The following is a 27,465-nucleotide window of genomic DNA, read 5'->3' as shown; positions in this document are numbered from 1 at the left end:
CATTTTCAAAACAAAATGCAAGAGTAAAAGGAAATTCTCAGTATGATTTCTCCTGAATAGTGTTGTTTCTATCATCATATGATATTCAAAAAACTTCTCCAAGTGGCATAAAGTCTATATTACAAAAGTTTTGAGAAAGAACAACTTTTTTCTTTTTTTTTTTTTTTAATTAGGTGTTAAGTACTGAACACAGAGGCCCAAAGCAGCATAATGAAGTCATTTGTGCCTAGCAGACCTAGACCCAGTTTAAAGTAATTGCAGGTGGATGTATTTCCTCAGTGCAACTACACACACAGCTTATATTGTCACCATAGTTCAAAATATTTTGAAACAAAATATATCAAATTACTTTCTAAAAGAAAGGGGTATAAAACCAGACATATCATTAAAACATTTAGCAATTACCACTGTGGTTGGAGGCACCCTAAATTTTGCTCAGTTTTAGTTTACTTCTGGATTAACAATTTAAAGAAAATAAGCAATTATTAGTTGCTAATCTTCTTATATGCTTATACCAAAAAATTTACTACTGAGATGCAGTAAGTTTATTTAAATACATATTATTATATTTTTAAAAAAATACTAATAATGTAATTTTTAAAGAACATTAAATTAATGGAAATCCTAAAATCCCTCAGTTCTGCCCTTCCCTAAAAAATATACTATGATCTTTTTATGTAAGTTAAATATTCTAAAGCCTCTTAATATTTACTAACGACTTTTATGACATGTATTCTGAAATTTATTAAAGCAAAAGCACAGTGATTGAATAAAAATCATTTCAGATGTCCATTAATCTTGTCTAAAATGGCAGAAAACAATGAAATTTGTACTTGCATCTTCCATAAACAAGGTTTAATCTGAGATTAAAATTCAACTTTATACATGAACTGCAGAATTGTACCTTCCTAATAACAGTAATAGAAATGTAACTTCACAAAAAATCATTGCACTAGTACTATATTACCACTTTCCCAAAGAATAAAACAGATTCCACTTTGTCAAAAATACTTCTGGAAGCAACCACTGAAAGTAATTCTTAAGAAGAACTTTGAAGAGGAGGAGAAGCCAAATGTGTTTTCTGGTGCAGTTGCTGGCAGCCAAAAAACCATAAAACATAAGGGGATGTCACCACCAGAAGAAAGTACCTTCCCACTCCTTGGTGACACATTAGAACTGCCTGTACATGAAAGAGGCCAGGTGACTCATTAGCTGCAGTGTCAGTGTGCCTTTATAGCCTCCACAGGCTTTAATCTAAGAGTCACTTGGAACCCAACACACTAAAAAGTATGGATAAGTCATAAATCTGAGTGCTTTCCTGCCTTAAAATGAGAAAACCCTCTTGTCAAAAAGTGGAAGATGATTTTTTTACAGTGCAGGCAGCTGAAAGGCATCCACAAGTCTCTACAACAGGATCAGCTGCATGATCTGAATTTTCCATTCATGATCACCAAAGTATGTAAAATCATCTGGAGGAGAAGGCCATAATTCATTTCACTTTTGCCATTCAACAGATGGTTATTCTAAGACTTTACAAATAGTCTTCATATTTTTAGATTATAATTGTTGGGATTAGTAGTTACAAGAAGTGGGCCAAGATGCAAAGTTTTAATGGCAAAATAGGGCACAACTGTGGACACATAAATGTAGATGACTCCTACTAAGTGGAACTTCTCAAAGAGAATGAAAGACCTGGTATTGCACTCAGGATCACAAGAGAGAAAGAGGAAGAATTTACATGTGTTATACAGGTAAGATACTTCTAAAAGTATTGTTTTCTTGAACTTATACTCCAAGTTACATAATATAATGCAGAATATGAAAAAAATATCTGGTCCTTTTGTGATCATATTTAATTTTATAAAGACATTTTTAAGATGATTGAAATCTAGTGTGAGTTCACCTTTAAATCTCTTAAATTCACATTCTAGATCTTAATGACTTAGATTTAAATATGTCTCTTCAGTAGTTTCCTATTCCTGTGAAAAATATTTGATGAGGGTGTACATATTTCTTTACTTGTAACCTTGCACTTTTACAAAGAGTAGGTCATCACATCTGGAATACTCTTCATTTCTCCACCAACAGAAGCAAGCAACAATAGAATGAAAATGTGAATTGATTTCACTTTTCACTTTACATTTTAACTTTATTAAATTAGGAAATTTAATCTTTGTGATAGCTGAAATAAATTTGTCAAATAAATTTGCAATTTTAGGATTTCTCACCACTGCAATTTTATAATGCAACAGTAGGGTCTATATGTGGAATTATTTCTTCCATAATATGAAGATTATTTATAAGCAATTATTTAATGTTGCTTGCTGCCATTTGGGAAATAAGGACTATATGTGAAGTCCCTACAAGTGATAAACTGATTTTTGTCAGTCCCTCATTAACCAGGTATCTTTTTTGACAGCATATATATCACAATGAAAAGTTGAAATGAAAGTATTTTTGTGAAAATGCAAATAGTTTTTTTGAAAATCATGTCTTAATTTGTTTTCTATTATGTCATTGGCAAGTATGCATATTTCTATTTATGTTCTTGACTATAATCCTATAAAATATGAAAGGCCCTAAATATGTGTCATCCTAAATATTCTCTCTAGCTAGCAAGTCACACAGTGAGCACAATTTTCAATAATCTAATTTCCAGAGCACTGAATATTTACCAATTTCTGTTAACTTTTAAAAATTGCAAATATGGAGAAATATTTTGAAGGAAAAAAATGCAACATCACATTGCAATTTGGAACAAAACCAATTACTAAAATAATATACACTCACAAAACACTCAGAACACTAACAGAAGACCAACCAGAATTAGTTTCCTGGAACTTCTTAGCTCACAAAGGAAAAACAGTAGAGAAAATAGATTAATAGCTTTCTTAAAACATGCTTTTCCTAAGTGCATGATTTGTACAGCCAAATGAGCACTTTAAATGTAGCAAGTCAAGTAACAAGCTCATTCAGTGTTTTGTACCTCAAATACACATATAAAAACATTTGCATTAAGTAACCGGGGGGGGGGTTAGACTGCATAAATCAAATTTAACTGAAGTTTATAACAACTGTAAGCCTTCTAAGGAGAAGTCTGCTATTCATATCATCATAGAAACAAAATTGAAGAATTTAAATGCATGAAATTTAGGGCATGCCTGTACTGTGAAATGGACCATGATGTGGTTATCCTTTAGTCAACAGAGAAACAAGGCAGTATGTGCAGAGAGTTTAGCATAGAGCCACACAGTCTCATTTTTGTGAGCTCACAAGCACTGTAGCCAGCCACCAAGCTTGGTGTGACCTTCCAGGGAGTTAGTAATGTTGAGAAGAGGCATTAGTTCATTTACAGTGCTGGAATAAAACAGTTTAACTGCCCCCGACCACAAGCTGGCCTGTTAGAGCTCCACTGATGAGTTTAAGTCCTGTGTGACTAAAGCAAGGCTGGATCTTTTATGCACACCTACATAGAAATTCACAGAGACACAGAGCCACAGAACGGGTCAGGCTGGAAGGGACCACAGGGGCTCATCTGGTCCAACCTCCCTGCTCGAGCAGGGTCATCCCAGAGCACCTGGCACAGGATTGTGTCCTGATGGCTCTTGAACATCTCCAGTGAGGAAGACTCCACAGCCTCTCAGGACAATCTGCTCCAGTGCTCAGTCACCTGCACAGTGAAGAAGTTCTTCCTCATTTCTGGTGGAATTTCCTGTGCATCAGTATCTGCCCATTGCCTCTTGTCCCATCGCTTGGCACCACCGAGAAGAGCCCGTCTGAATCCTCTTCACACCCACCCTTTAGATATCTATTCACATTGGTGGTGTCCCCTCTCACTCGTCTCTTCTCAAGCTGAACAGGCCCAGGTCCCTCAGCCTCTCCTCAGAAGTGGATGCTCCAATCAATCCCTTCATCATCTCTGTAGTCCTCTGCTGCATCTGCTCCAGGAGCTCCACGTCTCTGCTGTCCTGAGGAGCCCAGAACAGGACACAGCACTCCAGATGTGCCTCGCCAGGAGCACAGGGGCCCTGCTGGCTCAGGACAGCCTGTTGTGCATGAGGAGCCAGGACGGTGTCCCAGAGCCGCTGCCCAGCGGGTGTCCCCAGCCCGCGCGGTGCCTGTGGTCACGCCTCGCCACTGCCGGACCTGCCCTCGCCCTTGCTCGGGTCCCCACGGCTCCTCCCCGCCCATCTCTCCAGCCTGTTGAGATCCTTCTGAAGGGCTGCACAGCCCTCTGGAGTATTGGTCACTACTCCCAACCTTGTGTCATCAGTGAACTTGCTGAGGAGGCATCTGTCCCTCATCCAAGTAATTCATGGATAAGTTAAACAAGACTGGGTCCAGTACTGAACCCTGGGGGACACCAATAGTGACAGGCCTTTAACTACAGCCTGTGCCACTGATTATGACACTCTGGGACCTGCCATTCAGCCAGTTCTCAATCTACCTCACTGTCCACTCATCCAGGCCACAATTCCTGAGTTTGCTCACAAGGATGTTGTTGGACACAGCGTCAAAAGCCTTGGTGAAGTCAAGGTAGACAACATCCACTCATACATTCAGGTAGGTGTTTAATCATAGAATCTCATGCTGGTCAAGAATGATCTACTTTTAACAAATACATGCTGACTGCTCCTGATCACCTTCTTGTCATCTGTGTGGACAGAGATGGCTTCTAGACATTTCATCACCTTTTCAGAGATTGTGCTGAGGAGGACTGGCTGGTACTTCCCTGGGTTCTCTCTCTTCCCATTTTTGAAGACTGGGGTGACACTTTCTTCCTCAGGCACCTCTCCTGATCTCCATGGCCTTTCAAAGATGCTTGTGAGTGGCTTTGCTATGGAGTTCATGGGCTCTCAGCACTTGTGGATGCATCCTGCCAGTGTCCATGGATTTGAGGATGTTAAGTTTGCCTAGGTGCTCTCTAATCCAGTCCTCCTTGTTCAAGCAAAATCTTCCAGCATTCCCTTACCCTGAACTCCTGAGTCAGGGGGAATGGATCTGGGGCTCCTTTCCCTACTCCAGTATCAAGGGTAAAGGGAAGTCATATATCAGTAATTTTAAAGTGCAGTAGTCTGCACAGACATTCAGTCTATGCACATATGTGAACCAAGCATCTAACACTAGGGATGTCCATGAGGTTTCCCTGTCCTGCTATCTGAACCTAAAAGAAAAGATGAAGAGAGGGCCCCACCTTCTTGGTTTCAAACCCAAGTTTTGCCTTTGAAAAAGGGCCAAAGAGAAGGAATACAGCTGTAAATACAGATAACAATTTCCTAAGAATTTCCTTCCCACTGTCCCTCTGGTTTTTGAGGAAATAATCTTTTCAATCCCTGCATACTCATCCTCTGGATGGCTCCAGGTCTTATCAATCCTAGCTTAATCAATTAGACAAATCCAGTGATTCTAGAAGAACATATTCACTTTAGCAGTCACATAATTTGCTATAAAAGCAATCTCTAGACTGTATGTATGTACATCACTAGCTTAGAAACACTTCCAGAATTTTCTTGGGAGTCCTTTTGTATTGAGCTGGCATCCTACTGCTGAAAATTCTTTCCAGCACCTTCACAGCAGACATGCACAAAGCTGACACTACTTTGGAGAGGAACATAGTGAAAGCCTCGAGAGTAATCATATCAGGAAAAGCAAATAATATACAGCAGTTCTTTTTAAAAAACCTGAATCTATGTATTTCTCCAGGAAAGACAATTATTACCATTTTTGTTAAAAAAGAAGATACTAGACTATAAACATAAAGGTTCACAGCAAGTTGATACCCCTTGCTATGATATAGTCTCTAGAGGGAGAAAACACCAAATGCTTAATGTTACAAAAAAATGAAATAACCTTCCACAAGAGCACTGAGCAGACACTGATGCCAAGTACATCTTCACACATTCTTCATGCCAAATAGGGAAGAAATGGGTCTTCTGGGATTGAAAGGCATCTGATTACATTCAGTATTGGAATGCCAGTCCTCTTCTCTATGTCTTGTCAGTTCCCTTTACATTATTAATTATGTGCCAAGCAAATTTGCTTTAACCCTCTGAGTCATACAATATTCCTTGGAGCAGATTTATGAAGTTTGCATTGAAGATTCATTCCAATCCATTAAACAGATCTTCACTGGTAAGCAGTCCTGAAATCATGACATCTCTACCATGCATGTGAGGTAATTTTCTTGAAAAAGGATGCCTTGTTTCCTCTATATTTACTGAAGGAAAACAGCTTGAAAAAGCAGAAAAAAAAAAAGGACTGTATTAGAGTTTCAGATAAAGACAAAAGATAGAACCAACAGGGAATCCTAAACTGGTCCTGGAGAAGAAAAATTGGCATCTTCCTGTGAGTGGTCCTGTTAGCAGAAGAAATAGCAATACAGGAAGAAAGCAAAAAGGTTGATTGTGGTTGAAGCCATGGCTAGCAGCAGAGCTCTTGGCATCAGCTATTTCAGGGGAAGCAGAGCACTGTACATTTTCTTTCCTTTACACTCCCCTGAATAGTTAACACATAATACACAGAAGCACTGGGGTTTGATCCAAGTTCTTAAGAGCTTCCTGAGCAGCCATGCAGGAGGTGAGAATGCCTGGACCAACTAATCCTTGAAAACTGAAACCAAATTCTCTACTAAAAACACCCACATTTTTTTCAGTAACTAAATGCGAATCCAAAAAATGAACACACATGAGTTCCTAAAGAGACAAACAGTAGAAAGAATATCAGTTTTCCCTGATACTTCTATATAATTCAGGGTTTGAATACCCAAATGCTTAGCTGTATGTGTTCCTTCTTTAAAGAGTGTAAGTGGGATCCCAAACCAGGAGCACAGGTGAAACTCAGTCCATTCTGAACCAATTTAGGAGACAATAGGAGGTCAATAGTGAAATGTCAAAACAGACAACACAATCAAAACCCAGCAATTACTGTGGAAGATGAACATACAGAATATAAATAAAACACTACATCAAAAGAAATTTACCTCTGCTGGATAGCTAAGAAGAGAGGTGGTACATTCTCTAAGAGTTACAAAAAGTAAACAATGGAAAATTAGGAACAAGTCCTGTGATATTGCCGAGGCTATAAAAGCCTGGGGTCTTGCTTGCTGCCAAAGTTTGTAGGTCAATTTTTAATTTAATTTAACTTTTAAATTAAATTTTAATTTAATTTTTAACCTGCCCAGTTAATTGGCAGATACAGAAACGTGCATGAAAACTTATGAGAATCGGTTCCACTGACCTGTAGGAAAATGCACAGAAAATAACTTCAAAAATCTTTCCTTAGACTTTCAAGATGATAACATTTTCTTGAACAGGTTCTGAGAAAAACCCTATTGCATATGCACCTTTCCACAAGAAGCTGTTAGTGTATTTGGGCTCCCCATTTATTATGTTATCTAACATCCTGACTGTGGCTTTAGGTATTACTCCAGTAGGCTTTGCTACTATTTGTTATCTTTTCCTGACAGCCTCCAGACACGACACTGCTCCAAATAAAACAGATGGCTGTTTGCACTAATGTCAGTCAGAGCAGGGCCCATCGTTTCGATCCTGCACTTTGAGCACACAAAACACAAAAACACACTTGATTGTATTTTAAAATCACTGTCAAATTAAGTACAACTACAACGACTAATCTTTAAACAAAGTTCTGTATTTAGAAATAGATCCTGTCTCCAAATATCAAGATCTTTCACCACACATACTACATAATGTCCTAGTTAGGCCAATCAAACCCCAAGTTCTTGGCCTGAAAAGCAGACTCCACAGCCAAATGAAATAGCACTGAGGATCAGTAACAAACATTCCATGAAAAATTGTCAAACCCAGGGTTTTCAGTCCTGAGACTATATTTTATATAATAAAGGACTGAAATACCTTTTATAATTAATTAAGCTGTTTTCCACTTTTTCTCTAAATTTTTACAATTCGAAAATGGCTCTGGTATAAATTAATAATATGCTATATCTTTTAGAAATAAAATACTTACTAAAACAGTTTTCTTCCCAGAATGCTGGGATTTAAAAAGATATTTTTATAAGTATAACCCTGGAAAACTGTATCCACTCACAAAAGTATGTGTGACACTACAATTACTATTACTCAATCCTTATGTGCAGTGATCAAGAAAATCCTTTTTATCTTACATGCAAACAACAACATGACAATTCATTGCTGCATAACACAAATTTTCTCCCATGCAGCTATCAGAGCAAATATTTTCTGTTTCACTAATTTTGTTAGTTTGTATATCATTATTATGAAATTAATATTTAATTTTTAATCAATTATTACTTCATTCTTGTTGAAATCTATTACATTTCTAATGTCATTATCTTGCAAATACAAGGCATATGTCTTTTTTCATTCCCCTCATATTTACTGATGTTTTTTAACATTTTTTCATTACCCTTTCTTTTTTAAAGAATATTTCATCTTATAAAACTATATGTTCATTCTACCCTTTCCTTCAATTTTAAAGGTTTGCACTAGAACTGTATGTGAATACACAGATTTTTTTGTTTGGTTTTTTTTTCTTTCCTTCTAGATTCTGTTCTACTTCAAGTTCTTTTTTTTTTTTGTTATCTTTAGTGAGTTTAATTGTATTTAGTTATTTTACATAATGATTTAGTAGTCTGGTGGGATAAATTTATATTACTTCTTTTGAAGATTAATTTTTACTCAAATCACTGTCCAATGTATTCCAAAGAACAAGCTTGTGATCTTGGTAATTTTTTCTCTAGATCTGCCTGAATAAGATTTCTCCTTTAAGTCATAGACAGATCAAAACCATTTTTACCTAGTAGATGTATTTCCTTCAGGAAAAAACGAATTTTAAAATGGAAAAAATAATCTTTTCTTCCCTTCTTTTCAAGTGCCAGTAGAAACTCAAGACCATGAAACTCTCAAGGTTTGACCATCATGCTCAGTGCTAAAGTGCCACCTTCCAAAGGTACCTTTTAAATAAATATAAGCAACCAGATTAATAACCTGTTCCATATATAGACATAGGGCAGAATGGTGCAATTAGCTTTCTGAAAATCTACTACTCCATATGGGAGAACATAAAGTATAACTATTTTGGCATGTAAATATCTAAACACCAACAGGTAAGAATTGCACACATAAAGCAAATCCTTTGCCTTGGTTCTCATTTCATTTGAAAAAGTCAGAACTTAAAGCAGTTGTAAGACTGATGGGTCACTTTGAAACAGTCCATCCTTGGGCTGCCATCATTCCTATAAAAATTAGTCTATTCGGAATATTATATTGCCCTACACACCTAATAAATAATTTTTTGAGAGATCAGACTGATGTATGTTAAAATTGAGAGGAAAGCTTTCTAAAGACTTTTAAAGAAGACAACTCTACTCCATCCTCATTCCCAAAAGCATGAGTTTCACAGCACCCTGCAAGAAGATATGTAATACCTAAAAAGATTAAATTAAAAAAACATTTTGTAAAGATATATCTGCATTTTTCATGAAAGGTTATCTTTTACACATTTATGAGTACAGATCTGAGACAATTTCTACAGAATATATAATATAGGATACTAGGGACTGCAATCAAAGTCTGATGACAGACTAGGTTTGTTTATTACACATGTGGATGAAGGAGTGACCTTTTAACTAACTGTGCTGCTTCAGCTGAGCAGATAAATGGAAAGATTTACCTATAGGAATGTTCAGCAAGCACTTCAGTAAAGAATCTGAGAATCTTCTTTCTCTGCTTTTGGTGAGGTTACTACCTTGGTTAAATAATGCTTCCTTTCTAGCATGAAATTTCATGTTTGACTCATTGCAACCATGTCCTTTTACCTCATCTGGTTAATTGCTTTTATCTTTCCTTTTTTCACCATTGTCACCCCTTGATTCAAAATTAAATTGTGACTATGCACGGCCTTCCTTTCCTTTTTTTCACTGCAAACTAATAATTTTCACTACCAAATTTCCAAAGTTTGTTCCTGTATCAAGCTTTGAGCATCTTGCTTACAAAACGTAACTCATCTGTGTCAGACATAAATACAACAAGTAATTCCTTAGCCAGCCCTTACATTCAAAAGAACAAAATAGTTGTGGAATGGTGCCAAGTGTTAATTAGTGCTACATCAATGTATTTTTACTTGCATAGATATAAATTTTATATTCAAAACTAAATTAATCTGTATCATGGGAAAGCCAAAAAAGATGACACTCGAGTGTCAAAGAAAGTTACATCCAAGGAGTTTATAAATGCAATTGTAATAATTTTTTTGGTTACCCATCAGGTTAGTATAAAGTAAGAGAATGTAAGGTATGCTGTTGGTCTTCAAAGTATTAAACCTTGAAAGTTATTAAGAAAAAATGTCCATGTTTGATAAAATTTTTTCACAGAATGAGCAAAGCCTCCATATAGATTTACAGACAGAGAAAATCTTACATATTTACTCTGAGCAACATAAAGAAGAATCAATTGGAGGAAAGGTGAGGAAAATAACTGTGTTTTTAAAATTTAAAGAAACAAGTATTATTCTTTAATAATACAGTTCTTAAAATTGAAAAGGTTTACTATTTTCAAAACATTAAATATATAACATGTACAGTTATATATAATTTATGGTCTTTATATAACCTCTAAGTTAAAAAAAAAAAGGACCTTATTACATCAGCAACAATAATATTGCTTGCATGTCTTCAAAAAATAGCCCAAAATGGGCATTCAATAAAAATCGTTAATGCAAAACACAGATTATGGTTCTTTGGAATGTGAAGATTTAGCTTTGGGCATGCTGAGTGTGGGGCAGATGTGAAATTCCAATACTCTCAATTGCCCACATATTGACCACAGAATTACTCCATAGCAAGCGACAATCTATAATAAGTGCAGTTAAGCAATCTGAGTGCTGTGACAAGCACAGTTGAACGTTCATGAAGTAATTTTTTTTAAAATGTATATGCTCTTACCTTGTTGCAAACTCTCTGGTTCATCTTCTGGAGGTTTAGAAAATTCCCTAGTGCTTGTCCAAAAGAAATACATCCTTAACAAATGTCTAGAATTCAGTGAATACCGCTTTATTTTCCCTGTGGGTTCTTGTGGCTTTTTTCCCTTGCTACATCTTTCTTACCTACATTTAATTCACTCTCATCCATCCTTCCCACTTCCATCCCGCTCCACTTCTGACTTGGCACCATGCACTGTTTTCATGCAGTTTCCTTACAGAACCAAAGTTATGCAGAATCCTAGATGGTGGCTGTATTTCTGGCAACATCAGTGCCCTGTCAGTAATTCTGACGAGTGTGCAACACTTGACAAATAACGATTTCTTAAGAAAGTTGCAAACTCAAAAGTTTTCCGTTATCATAATTTTTGCATAGAAACTCAACAAAAAAAAAAAAAAAAACAAACCAGCAAACATGGAAGTAATAGTTTGGTTTGCTGCAAATACTTTCATGCTTGTTGGTACTTGATATAAGGCAAGGATCAAAATGAGAGGTGCTGATAACATCAGGCTATCATTCATTATTTATCCTCAGCATCCATGGTCCATTAATATGAGACAGAGACACATGAGGTACTCTGCAAATATTTCACTTTCTGAAATATCCATTTGCATGAGATCTTTTACAAACCTACTACTGAGCTGGCAGATGTCATCAACAGTCCTTGAAAGTGTTACAATATTGTACCTTTGATCACTGGCGAGTGATTTTCAATATGGACAGTTATAATCAGGAGCTGTATTGCTAACTAAGCCAATATATACTTTCTTTTCAAATTGTATTTGGGAGCATTTGCATTGATTTGCAAAATTAAGCCAAAAATGACATTTCATCATTCTGGATTTCCAAAGCAAAGTAGTGTAACATACTGTCCAGCTGAGCCACTTACTAATAACAAACTCCTTGAAAATACAATGGGGCAGCTTGGATAAGGACACATGGAAATCAAAAAGGGCTGTCAACAGTTCCACAAGATTTAATTGTCCACACATGGTATCAGATCTAGCTGTGTAAAAAATATTTTTTCAGCTGTACTGAGAGGAAGAAATTGCTGCCTAATTTGATTCTCATTTGGAAATATTCAAACGTGAAAGAACAAAAGGTCATTAATTCGCTTCCATTTACTTCAATTCCACTAAAGACTTCTTTGCCATTATCCATCAGCAAAAAAATGAGAGAAGTTAATTAACTCTCATAAAATATCTGCATTTCTTTAATAGTATGAGGAAATAAGTCTTCAATGACAAGTGACAATGTTTATAGCATCACAATTACAAGCAGATTATAATGGCAAGCACAAATGGTTCAAGGTACTGAAAACTAGTTAGAACTGAAGCTTTCTTCAGAATAAAATGGCAAATTATAGATTTCCTGATGATCTCTACAAGTGTGGTGCACATACAGAAAGTCTTACTCATTCATGTACCACACAACAGTGATGTGAATTCAAAATAAAAAAGGGGTAATTTACTCTTTCATCAACACTAATATACCATCCAAGAAGTCAATTGTGAAATCAATCTGCTGTGAGGTAACAATTGGCTTCAGATTGACATTATGCATTCTGAAATGAAATGAAGAGCTGATTTTTCTGAATTGGTTAGCAAGCAAACTTGCAATAAATTCAAATATGCTGTCAAATTTAAGTTGCAAATTCAATGATCAACATTGATCTAGAAACAACCTTTCAGTTTTGTTTTCTCATCAACTGCAACTACTGTTTTCTAATCAGCAAATGACCAAAAAAAAAAAAAAAAAGAAAAGAACCCGAATTGCAGCTAGAAGAAAGACTTCAGTAGTCCATCTCTACTCTCATATTGTTAGGGAAGTAGAGGTACAAAAAAAAAAAGAGGCATGTTACAGATTTCAATAACTAAATGGACTGGTTTATATTCTTGCATAACTAACCAAGAATTATCAATACCTCACTCCTAACTGCCTTTCAGGCCTGTTTGTGTGTCAGAATTAACCAATACTAATGCAGTGTACTTTCTTGTTTCATTCTATGTGATCTCTTCTTCCCTCTCCCCCCAAAAAATTTAGCAGTGTAGAATCTTGTCTACAACATAATGCAGTAGAGAACTGCAACAGTATCTTATGATAAGCCAATGAAATATACTTTATGAAAACACTAGATCCTTGCTATGACTGTAGCAGCTATTTCATGTTACTGGAATTATTTTCAAGACAGACGAGCAAGCACACAAAAAGTGCAAAGAATGTCTTTTTGCTCAGTTTTTACTTAAAAAATGTGAAAACACTTTATTGAGAGCTGAGAAAACATTTGTTAATAATTTGTCCAAAAAGAAAAAAAGTCAGAAATTAGTAAACAAATGACAGTCTAAAATGAAAACATCCACAAAACTCTAGTATGATTCAGCCCTAACAGCTGTTTATAGCAACATGCTTTTTCTGTTTTTCCCTTCATTTGTTTCCACTTAAAACAAATTTTTTGTTATTGAAGGATTTTAATTTTATGAAGACACTGGACTGCATCTAATGAAGAATACATACATAGTAGCCAGACTAATGAAAAGACAAAAAAATGGCTACTTTGCTGATTTGTCATGGCTAGATTTCAATTTGCCATCTCTGACATAAATATATTAATATATACCACTAAAATGATAAGTGTATTGGCACGTGAGGAATGCATGCAAGACATTTAAATCATCAGCAATAGAGGAGATTTTTAAACAAAGGAGCTGTACTACTGGAAATGTAATTCTTTAGAAAGAGTCAACAAAAAGAAACTCTGCTCTTATAACTAGGTAACTGAAACTATTCACTTCCATATTAGAAAAACATAATTCAAATCAACATTTCCCACAGCATTTTGGCACACAAATTTCTTTCGACTTCAAGGTTTGGAAAAATTCTGTGGCTTGGCAATAGAGCATCACAAGGATGCAACTGTATACAATGTTGTTAAGCAAAACCGTGTTCTTTCAGAAAAATGTAACTATACCAATTAATGTAAAGAGTTTATTTATTTTTAAAGATATTGCAATCAAGTATTCTGATCTTTCACTACTTTATCACAATCCAGGAGCCATATCTGCCTCCATACTTATAAACTGAGTAAACTCTGATTTTCTTCACTGAAATATAAAAACCCAGTTTACCAAAGTATGCCTAAAAATGAGACTGAGACCTGTGAGGCTGCTTCATGTGGAGGTAATATGCATGCAGTATCTTCTTTTTCTAAAATGTCTTCTTCCCTAATGAGTATCTGTTACAAGGTTAGCCATGGTTAGCAGAGTTAAACAAAGAACACACCTAGAAACAGAGATCATTACACTCATTCAGCCATAGTGCCTTTCTGAAACTGTCCCCTCCAGGAAACTCTTGGACCACCCATGATACATCCTTTTTAGGAGCTATTTGTTATTGATGGACTCTCCCAGACTGCCAATGTATTATGACCACCCATCGTGGGCTTGCTTGAGGAATGTGATTCAGACCATTCAACAACAGCAAGTCTCCATGATTTGACTTAAGGGACTAAAAGCTCAAATACTGAATAAAAAATCTAACAAATGAATAGATGTTAACTAAATAACTGACTTAAGAGCAACTTCCAATTCCATCTTCAAAAAGGATTTGTAAGCTAGAAGCCTAAATCACTTGAGTGTTTTTATATCCTGCTATTTAGTCCATAAGCCAACATTTGTCACAGATACCTTACACTCTTTATGTATGAAAGCCTGCAAAAGTACAAAAACTTCTGATTCATTAATATAGGCTGCATGTTTTTGCAATCTACTTACATTTCCAGAGTCCAAAATTACTATTAATAAAAAACCACTGTTGTTTTGTGAGCATCTCTGTCATGAACATTGCATGGTCCAGCTATACTCCCACAGAATATTGCACCCACCAACTATTGTATAAATCTCAGCCACTTGGCTATTCTCTTAGTTTTAAACGCAGCAGAATTTATTTTTACTTTCAGATCTTTCCGATTCTTAAATCTAGAAATCTGTAACTTAAGAAGCATGGTGGAAATGAAAAGGAAAGGATGCACATTGAACATGGTTTGAATATTGTCCATTAATGACCTGTAACTTAAATTTAGCTCTTAGGAAGCCCTTCATTCTACATCTTGACTATAGCTGATGGACCCTCTCATTTGTTCTCCTTTTGAACTGTAAGACCATACTTTGTGCCCATCAGGCACAAAATAGCAACCACTTCATAAATCATATCATGTCAGAAATAAAGGCATACATGACTAAGTTGAAAGGCACTTTGCCATCTAATATATAATTTCCCACTAAATTAAAGTAAGTGATTTTCAATACTGTTTTTTATACTCTACTTATGGGCATGACTTTGAAACCATTGCACATTAAAACTCCCAAAATAACTCAATGGAAGAGGAAGTGTTTACAGAAGTGGGACCTTTAAAACTATGACAGTTTTCCACTTCAGCTATGATAGGCTGGCCAGCTGTACTGATGTCAATCAAATGGATTTCAGACCTGATATCATACAATTTGTTTACAAAATTTTTCATTGAAATAAATAAAACCCTCTGTCTTTAGAGTTTCCCATGCAGCATAATAGGTTAACAAAAAACCTCTTCCTCTTCTAGCATAAGTCTTCACTGTGTAATTTAACAAATATATTAACATTTCTTTTCTTTAACTTGCTTCTGGAGAACAGTCTCTCTTCCTTCAGACTCCATCACATTTTCTTTTTGCATTTCCTTCTTAAAGAAGCCAGAAATGCTAGCTCTAGCTAATTGTATCACCTCTCCTGACATGCAAACAGGAGATAATATGACTCATTTCACTGTATAAAGCTCCATTTGCATTGGTCAGTTTTAATATATTGGTTACATATTAAGCATATTTTCCTTGAAGTTTAATAATTATTTTTTTTCCTTTTGAAATAACATATGGGTAAGATTTTAGCCATTATAATACACACACAGTTCCATAATATGCAACATGACTTAAAAAGGGGTTTTGTTAATCCAGCACTGCTTCTCTTTCATAAAGGTTTTATTTTCCTCTGGATTGTACTCATCCTCTGTAGCTGAGAGATTTGCAATGTCTATATGTGGCTGGATAATACAGCTTGGGATTCAAAATATATTTTGTTCATTCATTATTCCACCCTATATCTATATGTCTACAGAAATAATGTTCATTTTATTGCTGGGTAATCTACCTTTTTCTGAAAAATATTTGTCAGATAGCAAATTCAAATGACAAACTATTATCTTAAATGACATTGCATATTTAAATATTTTCAAGAGAAAAAGATATTCTGTTTAAAAATAATAAAGGCATATAACTCACAGTTGAAGAAAAAATGGAATCATATGTATTTCATACAGACCTTTGTATATTGAAATATTGCATTTAATTTTCATGAAGGACCTTATTATTTATAAGGTTTTTTAAAACTCCATATTTAAAGTAAAAGTAACAGGAGCTGTTCAAGTCATGGGATAGCAATGCTTGCATAACACTTGGTAAGTCAGCAGGAAAACTAACTAAACATGCCAGGCTAGCAGCTTCCCAGTGGAGAGTGTATCATATTCTGCAGTGCAAACAAAATATTTTGAAGTTGAGTCATTCATGGACAGAATTTGTTCCAACCTTCAAATATAGAGTAAGTCTGAAGTTTGGAAAGAGAAGGCACTTGAAGTGAAAAACACTTCTTTCAGTATCATAACTGCTTACATAAACTATTGTTGGAAAAAGCTTAATTCAGAGGAAATGCCAACATTTCAGATGCTACCTGGAACCCATCCAAAACTTTCAGATCACATCTAAATTACAAGCAAAATAAAAGGTAGTCCATGTTCATATTTCACACTAAAAACAGTATTCTGCAAGGTAAATAGGGGATTTCAGAAATCCTTATGAACTCTGTAATGAACTACAGATTGCATGTCCTTCATTAGGTAGTTTTTTAACCTTAAATGAGTACTACAGATATTTCACTAAAATGGCCCTATGGAAAAAGGATTTTGCAACACTTTTTTTGTAACTATTATTTTTTGGCATGGCAGGCGTTTATAGGAATCTATTGTTATAACTGATGCATTCCTATAGACTTTTGGACTGCTTTTCAAAGAAAATGAAAAAAATTCTCAATTTTGTATCAAACTCCATATTAAAATAGTCACGAAAATAGAATGGAAGGAATTCAACTTCTAGTTAGAATCACAGGAGAAAATGTTATGTGCTCCAGATACAATAAAATACTGCCATGTATAGCCTGAATTTTAGTTTGCAGTACATCTTCTTGGAAGTTCTCAAGATTTGCCTGATGGTTCTGTGTATTATTCCTAAGGAATTCAAACAGAAGTATGTACCCTTGAAAGGGTAACATTTATGTCATAGTCTTTGTATAAACTGTAATCTTGCTATACACCTTTTCTTAGAATGATAGCTCTCCAATTTCTCTTTCCTTTTTTATTATAATATTATTTATTATATTTGGTGTCATACCCTTAATTGAAAAATTCTTTTGTATTTCTTATTATTTAATAAGGTTAGTTAAAATCTGATAACTAGAATCAGATGTTGCTTTTAACTACTACAGGCTTCTCACCCTCAGTGTTCTATCCAAATTCAAAGTGGATAATTAAATTTCAATTACTATCCTCTACAAAGGTTCCTATCCTACACTCATCATGCCACCTCAAATCTAGAATTTTAATTGGAGAAAGCATCATCTCATCCTGCAATAGCACGTGTTATATTTCAGCATGATCTATTTTAAACCAGTGAAGATCAACTGGTACCCTTGCAGGCCAACTGAGACAGAGCTAATAAAGGCTAATAGACTCAAACTGCCTGCACATGATCAGAATTTGTACAAGGAATCCCTTGCCTAAAATAAAAGGTTTAGTATTATATATAATTTTTCACTACCTTTAGTATACCAGACCATATAGGTTTATCCCCTAATTACAGTGCAAGGTCTATTCCTAACAAATTAGGTTGAATTTATGGCTATGAGTTCTGAATATACATTGTGAGACCATACATGATTCTATCTGGACTGTAAACAAGGGGGAAAAATCTATTTCTGCTGAATATACAAATTTATAATTTTAGATTTAAAAACAATGAGCACTCTCTCTGCTTTTGGATACAGTAATAAAAAGCCTTTGCCTGAAATTTATCTTGGCATTACAGTGAGAAAAAGGATTCATATTTCACTAGTCAGTTTTTAGGACCTGTGTTAGTAAAAGTTGCACAACAAAGTAATTTTATTTTCCACTTGTTTCAAAATTTCATATCTAATTAAACTGTTAAATCTGAAAGCAAAGAAAACACCATACTATAAAACCTTTTTTTATTACAGAAATAAAATTTTCTATAAGCAGGGTCAAATGTCTGTAGAAGTAAAAAAGCCACCTTCTAAAAAACAAAAATTCCTAGCACTATTAATTCAATGTACAATTTCACAGCTTCCACACTTTATCAAAAAAGTGCTTCTTTCATTAATTTCAAGTGCATTTTTAATGTGTCTAGGTATACTGGATATGGTACACATAGATGGTAAATATATACACCTATTCAGACAAATATGGGTAGAGAACAATTCCAGATATTTCTTTACAATTTAGCTATCCTTTTTATTTCTCAAAGTTTCTGCACCAGAGCAATCTTATTCCCCTTGAGCAAGTTAAGTAATTTCCTAAATGGACGCTTGAGTTTCAACTTGTTAATTAGCAAAAGGCTTCACTTTGTCTCAAAATTTCTAGATAAAAAGATAGCCCTATCTTAGTAATTCTTTTGCTTTAGAAAAACACAAGATAGAGACCTCATGAGACCAAAGTCTACAAAGTCATGCCAAGTAAAAATTGGCTTGTAAAATAATTTTTATCTTAAAGTTGTACTCAGTAAACGTAATAATGAATACATAGATTTTTAACACATTCTTGGGATTCAGAAAATACCACTAAATGATAAGATTTGACATCTCTGCATTAATTGTAAGAAAACTTGAATCATCTGAAGATTGTGAGAGAGTTTTAATTCTTGTGAGCATTGGCTCTGAAGCAGATACAGAAAGACAAAAGAAAATAAATAAAAATTCTGTTTCCACTTGTAATCTTTGTGACGTGTCCTTAAAAGTGGTTTTGGAGCTGCAAACCCCTGGCATTTCAGGCAAATGACAGTCTCATCTTTATTCAACTCATGGTGAGTACAGGAAATAGAATAAAATTGAATAATTATGCTATATTATGCCTGGAGTTATGCCTAAGAAGCTGTGACCTAGTTTGAGGGGCTATCTGCAGTGCAGGTCCCAAACCCAGCAAGGAAATGAGGTCAGAAGTGGACACACCTACAGCATCGCTCAGGCAGGGCTGCAGGACCCAGGATGAGCTGAGACACTTTCCCTGGGCCCTTGGCAGGACACCATGTGGTTGGAGGCTCCAGGGAATGCCAGTCCCAGCTGTAGGATGCCTACACTGCCTGCACCCTGGCAGGAGCAGACTTGCACAACTCATAAGCTTTTCTTCAGACAATGATGGCTCACCACTTTGAAGAAGAGCATTGGGCCAATGGACCTCTGCTCTGATGAGCACTGCTGTTCTCAAGCTCTCTTGTTTTAGCACAGAAAATAGGTGAGGCATTTCTAAAATTGATTACAAGGAGAGAAAAAAAATCCATAGGGAAATGAACAGGTGTTGCTCACCTCAAAAACATTTGCAATCACTTAGTTCAGGAGCACACAGTGCTTCAGACTGGGCACTTTGTCTTTGAGCCTTCCAAGTGTCAGAGCTGCTGGGGTTTGACACCCTGTGGAAACCCAGCTGAACTTGTTGAACACAAAATTTAAAAAACCACACTTGCCACACACTTTTTGGAAATTTGTTCAGCCCTTCAAATCACTATAAGATGATCCACAGCTCTCACACCCATCAGAAGGTTCATGCCTTCTTCCCAGAAAGGGACACAGCCAATACCTAGGCTGGAACATGATTAGCCGTTCAGTCCCTTCTATTAATGCAGGGCTGGGATGAAACAGGAGAGATTTCCTCAGCACATAATGCTAGAGAAAGGAAGTATAAAATTCAAACTTAAATTTTAATGAGAGATTGAATTAGAATTAAATAGAATAGAACAGAATTAAACTGAAAGAGACCTTCAGGGATCATCTAATCCAATTCCCTGATCATTTCAGGGCTGACCGAAAATCAAAGCATGATATTAAAGCATGGTGCATTGACCTGTTCCAGTGTTTCACCCTCCTCTCTGTAAAGAAATGTTTCATCATGTCAACTCTAAACCTCCTCTAATGGATGTATCTTTGAGCCATTCCCACATTTCCTGTCACAGGACACTAGGGAAAAGAGATCAGCACCTCACCCTTCATGTTCCCTCTTTGTGAGGCTTTAGAGAGTAATGAGGCCACTGCTCAGCCTCTTTTCTCCAAACTAGACAAGCTCACAGTCCTTAGCTGCTGCTCACAGGGTTTGAAGGTGCTATGATGGAGTGACTGCTGTGGTCCACAAGGGAAATCTGATTGTTGTCATCTGCCTAGGCTTGTGGGAAGGCCTTTGACAAGGGCCCACACGACACCCTTATCTCCCAACTAGAGAGACATGGATTTGAAGGGTGGATTTGGAGGGTAGACACAGGAATAGAACACCTTTCCCAAGACAAGCTGAGAGAGCCAGGGTTGTTCATTCTGGAGAAAAGATGACTCCAGGAAGATCTTATTGTGGTCTTTCAGTACTCAAAGTGTGTTTTATAGAAAAGGAGAGTGCCCTTTATACACTTAGATAGTGATAGGACATGGTGGGGGGGGTGATTTAAAAAAGAGATTTAAGTTAGATATTTGGAAGAAATACTTTACTCAGAGAGTAGTGAAGCAATGGCAAGAGTTGGCCAGGTAGGTTGTGGATGTCCCATTCCCCAAAGGGTTAAAGACCAAGTTGGATGGAGCCCTGAGCAACCTGCTCTTATGGGTGGCAACCCTGTCCATGGCAGAGTGACTGGAAATAGATTGTATTTAATGTGTCTTCCATCCCAAGACATTCTATGATTCATGTTAAAGAATCACACAAATATTACATTGACCTTTTTAAAGAATCTTCATAATTGTCATTTTTCTTTCTCCAGATTTAGTTTTTCTCTGCAATGAACAGTGTTGGTCACTCATTACCTGGTCAGAGAAGAAAAAGACAGTGGCAGAGTCAGTGTGATTCTCCCCAGATGTTAGCAGAGGAGCAGAAATGAAGCCATTAAATGTTGTAGTAAGTCCCAGATTTGTATCTGTTTCTGGTGTGGTATGATATAGCATGGCATGGCATTGCATGGAAGGATATACCAGCAGGGAAGTTATCTATTTCTTTCAAGAAATGTTTTTATGTGAGCAAATAACTAGCCGGATAGAATACAGCTGCAGTTCTGTAAAAAAAACACATCACAGTGTCTCAGCAACTACAATATTCCAGACAGATACATTGTGAATGATTTATAAAAAGCATAGATTAACCAGTCCCTTCAGGTGACAAAATCAGCATTTTAATCTATGTATTACCATATTTTTTTTAATATTTCAAATGCCACTCTTCAGAAGCACAGCAGCTAGGAACAGTGGGGATTACAGATGTTGAATATTTCTAAAAGATAAGAAAAGGGGGCACAGGATCCCGTTATCAAAATGTACTTTTCCTTGCCTACCCCACCACACAGCACAGCCCTGAAAGCAAGAAGGCAAAGCAAAAGTCCCCCCAGTTGTCAGATCAGCTCACAGAGAAAACTTGTCAGGGAGTGCAGAATCAAGCACTTCTGAGACTGCTGTACTTTATGATGTGGACTGTAAGAAGAGAGGCACAAAAAGGCAGCTTTTAAGAATTTCTGCTTCGCGCCTTTCTCCCTTTGTGCTGTTCACACAGTTCAGATACAGCCAGGAGCTGGGCCAAGATGTTTGGTGTGGCTATATCATACTCCATCAGTCAGCTGGAACCATTTTATGTTGCTATTTTAATTTAAGACAGAAGTTGAGTCCGTTTTTCTTTTCATATTTAATCTGTTAGCTAAGACTTAGCTTTCCCTTTTCCAAAAGCTCATTTAGAATGCAGCTTATTCCACACTTCATTTTGCTTGTATTTCATCTAAATATATTTTTAATAGCTGAACTCTGATTTGTTATACATCCACTATACGTTTGTGTCATGACTGCCAGTTAATCTGGCTTTAAATTTTTCAAAGAATATGTAAGAAGGGAGAATCTGCTTGGAATTCAAATGCCTGAATTTTAATTGAAATGGAGGAAGAAACTTTGTACCTTTTCTACATGAAAACCCCAGAAACTTTAGAACTGGAACTTCCTACAGAATGGTTTCTAGTATCAGCAAATGTTCAATTCCATTCTATGAATACTATCTGTTCAGCAAGTTAAATGCAACTCTTTTCAAGAAAGAGAAATAAGATACCTTGACAGCTTCCTGAAGTGCTATATGAGACAATTAAATTGTAAATTCTATTTCTCTATAAAAAGCGCAGCTGAACAAACTCCTAACCATTTGTCCTTTAGTTCTTCCTGTTTGGCAAAGTTTCCTCACTTCAGCTCCTCCAGACAGAGGAGGAGGCTGTATTTAAAGTACACTTCACAGAATACTTTTCTACATGCCCCTTCATAGAGCATGAAAAGCATTGCTCACTTGCTTATCCCTTTCAATATTGTATTATTGGCTTCTAAAAGACAGTTGTGCAGTGTCTGAGGGAGCAAGAAAGGTTTATCTCATCTGGAACTTCCCTTTATTTCCTTTGAAAATATAGGGTTTTTTCTGAGACACTGATCACACAATTTTCAGAACTGTTAAGAGCAACCTCTGGTTCTTAGCAACTCTGAAAAGATCACAGGCATTTCACTTTTTCCTATCTTTTTCAGGAAAAATGGCTTAACTAGAAGTGCAGAAATTATAATTCTTAACCTTGCAACTTTCATCTCTTACTTAAGGCTTTCATTCCCTCCCTCTAGGCACTTTCTTCATCTCTCCAACATCATCACTTCACTTCAAACGTGTTCTTTTCCTCCAGTTCTTAGTCCCCATCATTCTCTCTTCACTCTCTATCTGACAGTTTCCAAGAAACTGTCTGTTCTCCAAATTATCCCTATGACTACAATTAGTGCCTTTCCTTCCTGCTCCCAGCCAATTCTCTCTCTTTCCAGTCCACAGGGAAGCCTGTCTAGATACTTGGTAAACAAAATTCACACTGAATAGCAGAGTAACCAATTGTTCCACACCAGCCCTTTCACCTAGCAGGGCCATTCAATAAAGTATCTTGTAAGAAGTACCATAAAGATTTTATGACAAATGTGCTATGAATTGAGCTGCTTGCCTCTGCAAGAATATTTATCTAAAATCATGTGGTGTACAGCTGTTTTTTGCTGGCAACACATTTAAAATGCATGGAGTATTCAATGGTTTAACTGAATTCTATTGTCCTTTCTAGCTTATAGAAGGGTCTTTCTTTTTCTTTTAAAATCTGCCTCCTTCTTCATATGTTTTCATATTTACTTGCAATAACTTTTTGGTATAAACAATTTTTTGCACTAAACAACATTGATTCATATTTTAATATATTGGAGTTTGTTAGAAACTGCAAAAGAGATTATCTTTCTGCTGTAAACAGAGACATACATGTTCAGTGATGAACTCTTAATTTTGAATTCTCAGGGACTGGAATAAATTCAGTAGGACTATTTGCTCTCTCACACTAGTAGCCTAGTTATCCACAGGCTCAGCCACCCTTGTAGCAGGAGAGTTGAACAGTTCACAGTTCTATGTTTTTTTCTGTCAAAGCAGCTTTCTAACTTATTCCCCTTCTCCAGATTTCATAGCAATCATTTTATAAATCATTGCAGAGTACTGTATGATGAAAGCAACAATGCCCCCTATAATAATATCATATCCATCCAGAGTTTTTCCCTCTCTTCTGGAAGAACACTTATGCAAGTGAGACATAAGAATGGCTGGAATAAGCTACCTCATGGACAGGTGCTGGGCAAACAGCAACTGAACTGGAGCACTGACAGAACACCTCATTTTGGCTGGATGTCTCCACAGCAGAAAGCTTAGCTATAATGTCAGAATTTTACTCATCAGCCACTTTCTTTTTTCATCTGCTTCTATTTTCCCTGCCGGTGTTTCCTTCTGAATGCAAAGGAGCTTTATGCAGTGACTGTTCAGAACCCAATATAAATCTTAATTGCATTCATTCAAACATTGGATGAAACAAGAATAGAGTTAATTTTAAATCCCTAACCAGTGGTACCAATAGGTACAAAAATCTTCCAGTATTGGAAAATCTGACTGTCTAATACAAAGTCTTTCTTTCAAGGTATGGGATTATTCTTTTCTGATTAATTTGTGGGGTTTTTTTCTTTTCTACTCTACAAGCTTATCATTGCATTGCTTAGCAGCTTCTCCTAGTGCCTTGGAATGTATTTTCATGCTATATTCTATGTTGGAAAACCCAGCTAGGTTTTTGGCTTTTTTGTTTTAGTTTTTGTTTCCTTAACTCTCCCAAAAATAATTACTTAGAAAGCATTTTGGAGTGCATATGATGTAGAATTATTTGGTTAATCAAATTTGCATTTAATCTGTAAATTTGCAGCAGTTTTAAACATTCCTTGCTTTTTAGTGTAAATGTTTCTGACCAAAACATCTTCAAAATCTTTTCCTAAAACAGTATTTATGGGGAGAATTCAAGACTGGTTCAAGACTAGTTCAAGAGCTCTTCAAGAAAAGGGTTTGTGGCTCTTGAACTTCAGATTTGGCTCTAACTATAATACCTAATTGACTATGTGATGTTTGATAAAATTCACTATTAAAGGGTTTGTACCCCAAGGCAAACTCTCATACCAGTCTGGCTTGAAGCCACAGACAAACTTTATTTTACACCATTTGAGGATTCTGCACCCTTGATCAACAACTGATTTTCCTGAACTTAGTTCTTTCCAAGTCTTGATTCATATTACTACTGCAATCAAGCCTCTAGACTTTCAACAATTGAAGTCTAATCAGACATTTTCCACCAAAATGCATTCCAGCAGCTGGACCACAGAACAGAATGCTGCAAGACTACAGTCAGCTTTTATTCTTACAGTATATCTTTTTTTGCAGAAATATTTTCAGTGCTAAACCTTCCACTACTCTTAATTTGGGTGCAAAATTTAATAAACCATGCCATTTGGTTGAATATAGCATTGCTGAATCCAAAGACAAGAAATACATAATGTTGTTCACCCTAAGACATCAATCAACAATTTCTCAGTTCAAATAGTATATACATAAGGAATAAATCTTCCAGAAATTCTAAAATCACAGAAGTGATTTATCAATCAATATCATCAATATTTACAAATTGAAGGAGATATAAAAATGTTACAATACTTCTATATGTAAAAGGATTTTATTTAGTCCATAGATATCTTTAATAGCAACAAGTATAGTCAGTGGTGAGGAGGCAGTGAAGTAAAGAGAAGCTACAGTCCACTCTTGCATAAATATATATATAGTGACCATTGTTGTGTCCTTAAAGTAAGTGAAAAAAGTAGAAAGTACAAGGCTTCAATGCAAACCAATACATGAAAACAAAGAAGGTAAATCCATAGGATTAAAACAGCATACAAAAAATTCACATCATAAACTAGCTGCAGGGAATCTTGGGTAGCAAAATAAAACTAGGGAAAAAAACTTCCTTGTATATATTGCTGCACTACAATTAAACCATTCTATTGAAATATAATGCTGTTAGTGTAGTATAATGATCCTAAAAATTTGAAATTGTTACTGCATAATGCCTAACTACTTTGAAGTACTTTTCACCTATAGATATCTAAATTGCTAAAAGATATTCTGACACCACACACTTTAAATAATGTTGGTTTTAGATGTTCCAGGCCTTTGAGTAATGCCTGAGACCCTTGTCATTTCCCTGACCCTACTGATTTCTCTCTTACATCCTCTCAATTAACAGTCTATTCAGGTAATTACACATGGATATACCTTTTCCCAACATTCAAAATGCACAAGTTCAGAAGAATTCTCAGCCAAGACTTCTCAGCAGGCCCTTAATTGGGGCATTTTTTCTCTGTATTCAATTTTGCATGAGTTCATAATTGGCACAATAACCTCACTACAGCTGGAAGAAGATGAACAGCCCTACAGATATACAGCACATTGGCACACAAATAAAAGAGAAGACTACAGAATAAAAAGCAAGACCTCAGCAAGGTGGGGTTTTCTTGCAATTTTGTAACTCTAAAATTATAAAATTACAGTTATTTTACATGCTTTCATTGCAAAGAGGAAAAAAAACCCCAATGGCTTACCTGTGGAGATGAGGGATTGAAACTGACACTGATTACAGATTCTGTGTGTCTCCCCAACTTACTTAAAAAAGTACTTGAACGCATTTCATATATGTAAGCCTGAAAAACAATGAGTTGATATTTTGACTATTAAAAAGTAACCACATTCTAGGAGCATTAAATTATAGTATAGGAACAGTAACTATATAGACTACAGAGAAGTTAGAAAATTTTAATCATAGCTAAACAGATATGAAAGTCATCAATATCTTAGCATTGATTTCTATAATTTGGGATCATTTAGCAAATGCTTATATTCACTCAAATTGAAAAAAAAAAAAAGTATTTTAAAAGAATAATGCACTCTTTCCCCAGTAAATAACTAGATTAGGTGTACTTCAAGAGGAAGAAAATAAAAATTAGCCTTTTCAAATGTATTTTATATTATGTTCTTTGGAATTTAAATCCTTTCTTTTAAGTGGAATCTAATACCTTTCTAAGTTAGGTCAACATTAAGTAAATTTTTTTTCAGTTTCTACACAGGTCTTTGCTGTGTTTAATTGAACAGCATAGGATTCAATAATGATTCAATAATAATACAAGTGCTGCAGGTATCATCAATGAGAAAAAGTATACTGACTGCCTTTGTTTCTCAAAGGGAAAAGTACTTTCCAAGGAGAAAATTGAAATTTTACTGGTACAGCCTCAAATAATGAAAAAGTGCCAATGCAAAACTGCATTAGGAAAGCACCCCAAAATTCACAAAAGTCATGGGAATGCTGATACTATGAAAAGGGTAGTATTGTGATATTAAATAAGCATTATTTAAAAATAAATTAGTTTTTAAATAAATCCTGTAGTATATATTTTCCACACAAGAAACACTTGTGAAAGTCACGTGCAGACACATGGGATTGTTTTAGACTATTCTTTATGTAGTAAAGTCATTTTTTGTAGGACAGACTATGCATATACAAGACACATTACATGTTGTCTTTTTTGGTACATTATAAACAAAATTTGTATCTCAAAAATATAGGATAAAAACAGTCAAAGATGATAATCCAAACTCTAAAATTTCAATTAAAGATCCATCATCTTTACCAAATTTCTGCCATTAATGAACATGGAATTTAGAACATAACCTGACATAAACTAAACCAAACTATGTATAGACT

General features: G+C 35.6%; 1 protein-coding gene across 1 annotated transcript in view; it reads right to left on the bottom strand.

Annotated features, from left to right (window-relative positions):
- WDR27 (WD repeat domain 27) overlaps positions 1-27,465 on the bottom strand; it is an 87,785-nt gene that overhangs the window by 11,313 nt on the left and 49,007 nt on the right. Inside the window, exon 23 of the mRNA XM_079326433.1 lies at positions 26,309-26,407. Within this exon, the coding sequence (XP_079182559.1) occupies positions 26,309-26,407 (99 nt within the window). The remainder of the gene's footprint in view (positions 1-26,308; positions 26,408-27,465) is intronic.

Source organism: Erithacus rubecula (genome assembly GCF_903797595.1).
Source record: "Erithacus rubecula genome assembly, chromosome: 2".
In the NCBI taxonomy this organism is placed as follows: Eukaryota; Metazoa; Chordata; class Aves; order Passeriformes; family Muscicapidae; genus Erithacus; species Erithacus rubecula.
Note: the sequence above shows the minus strand (reverse complement) of the source record. Positions and strands in the feature narration are given on the sequence as shown.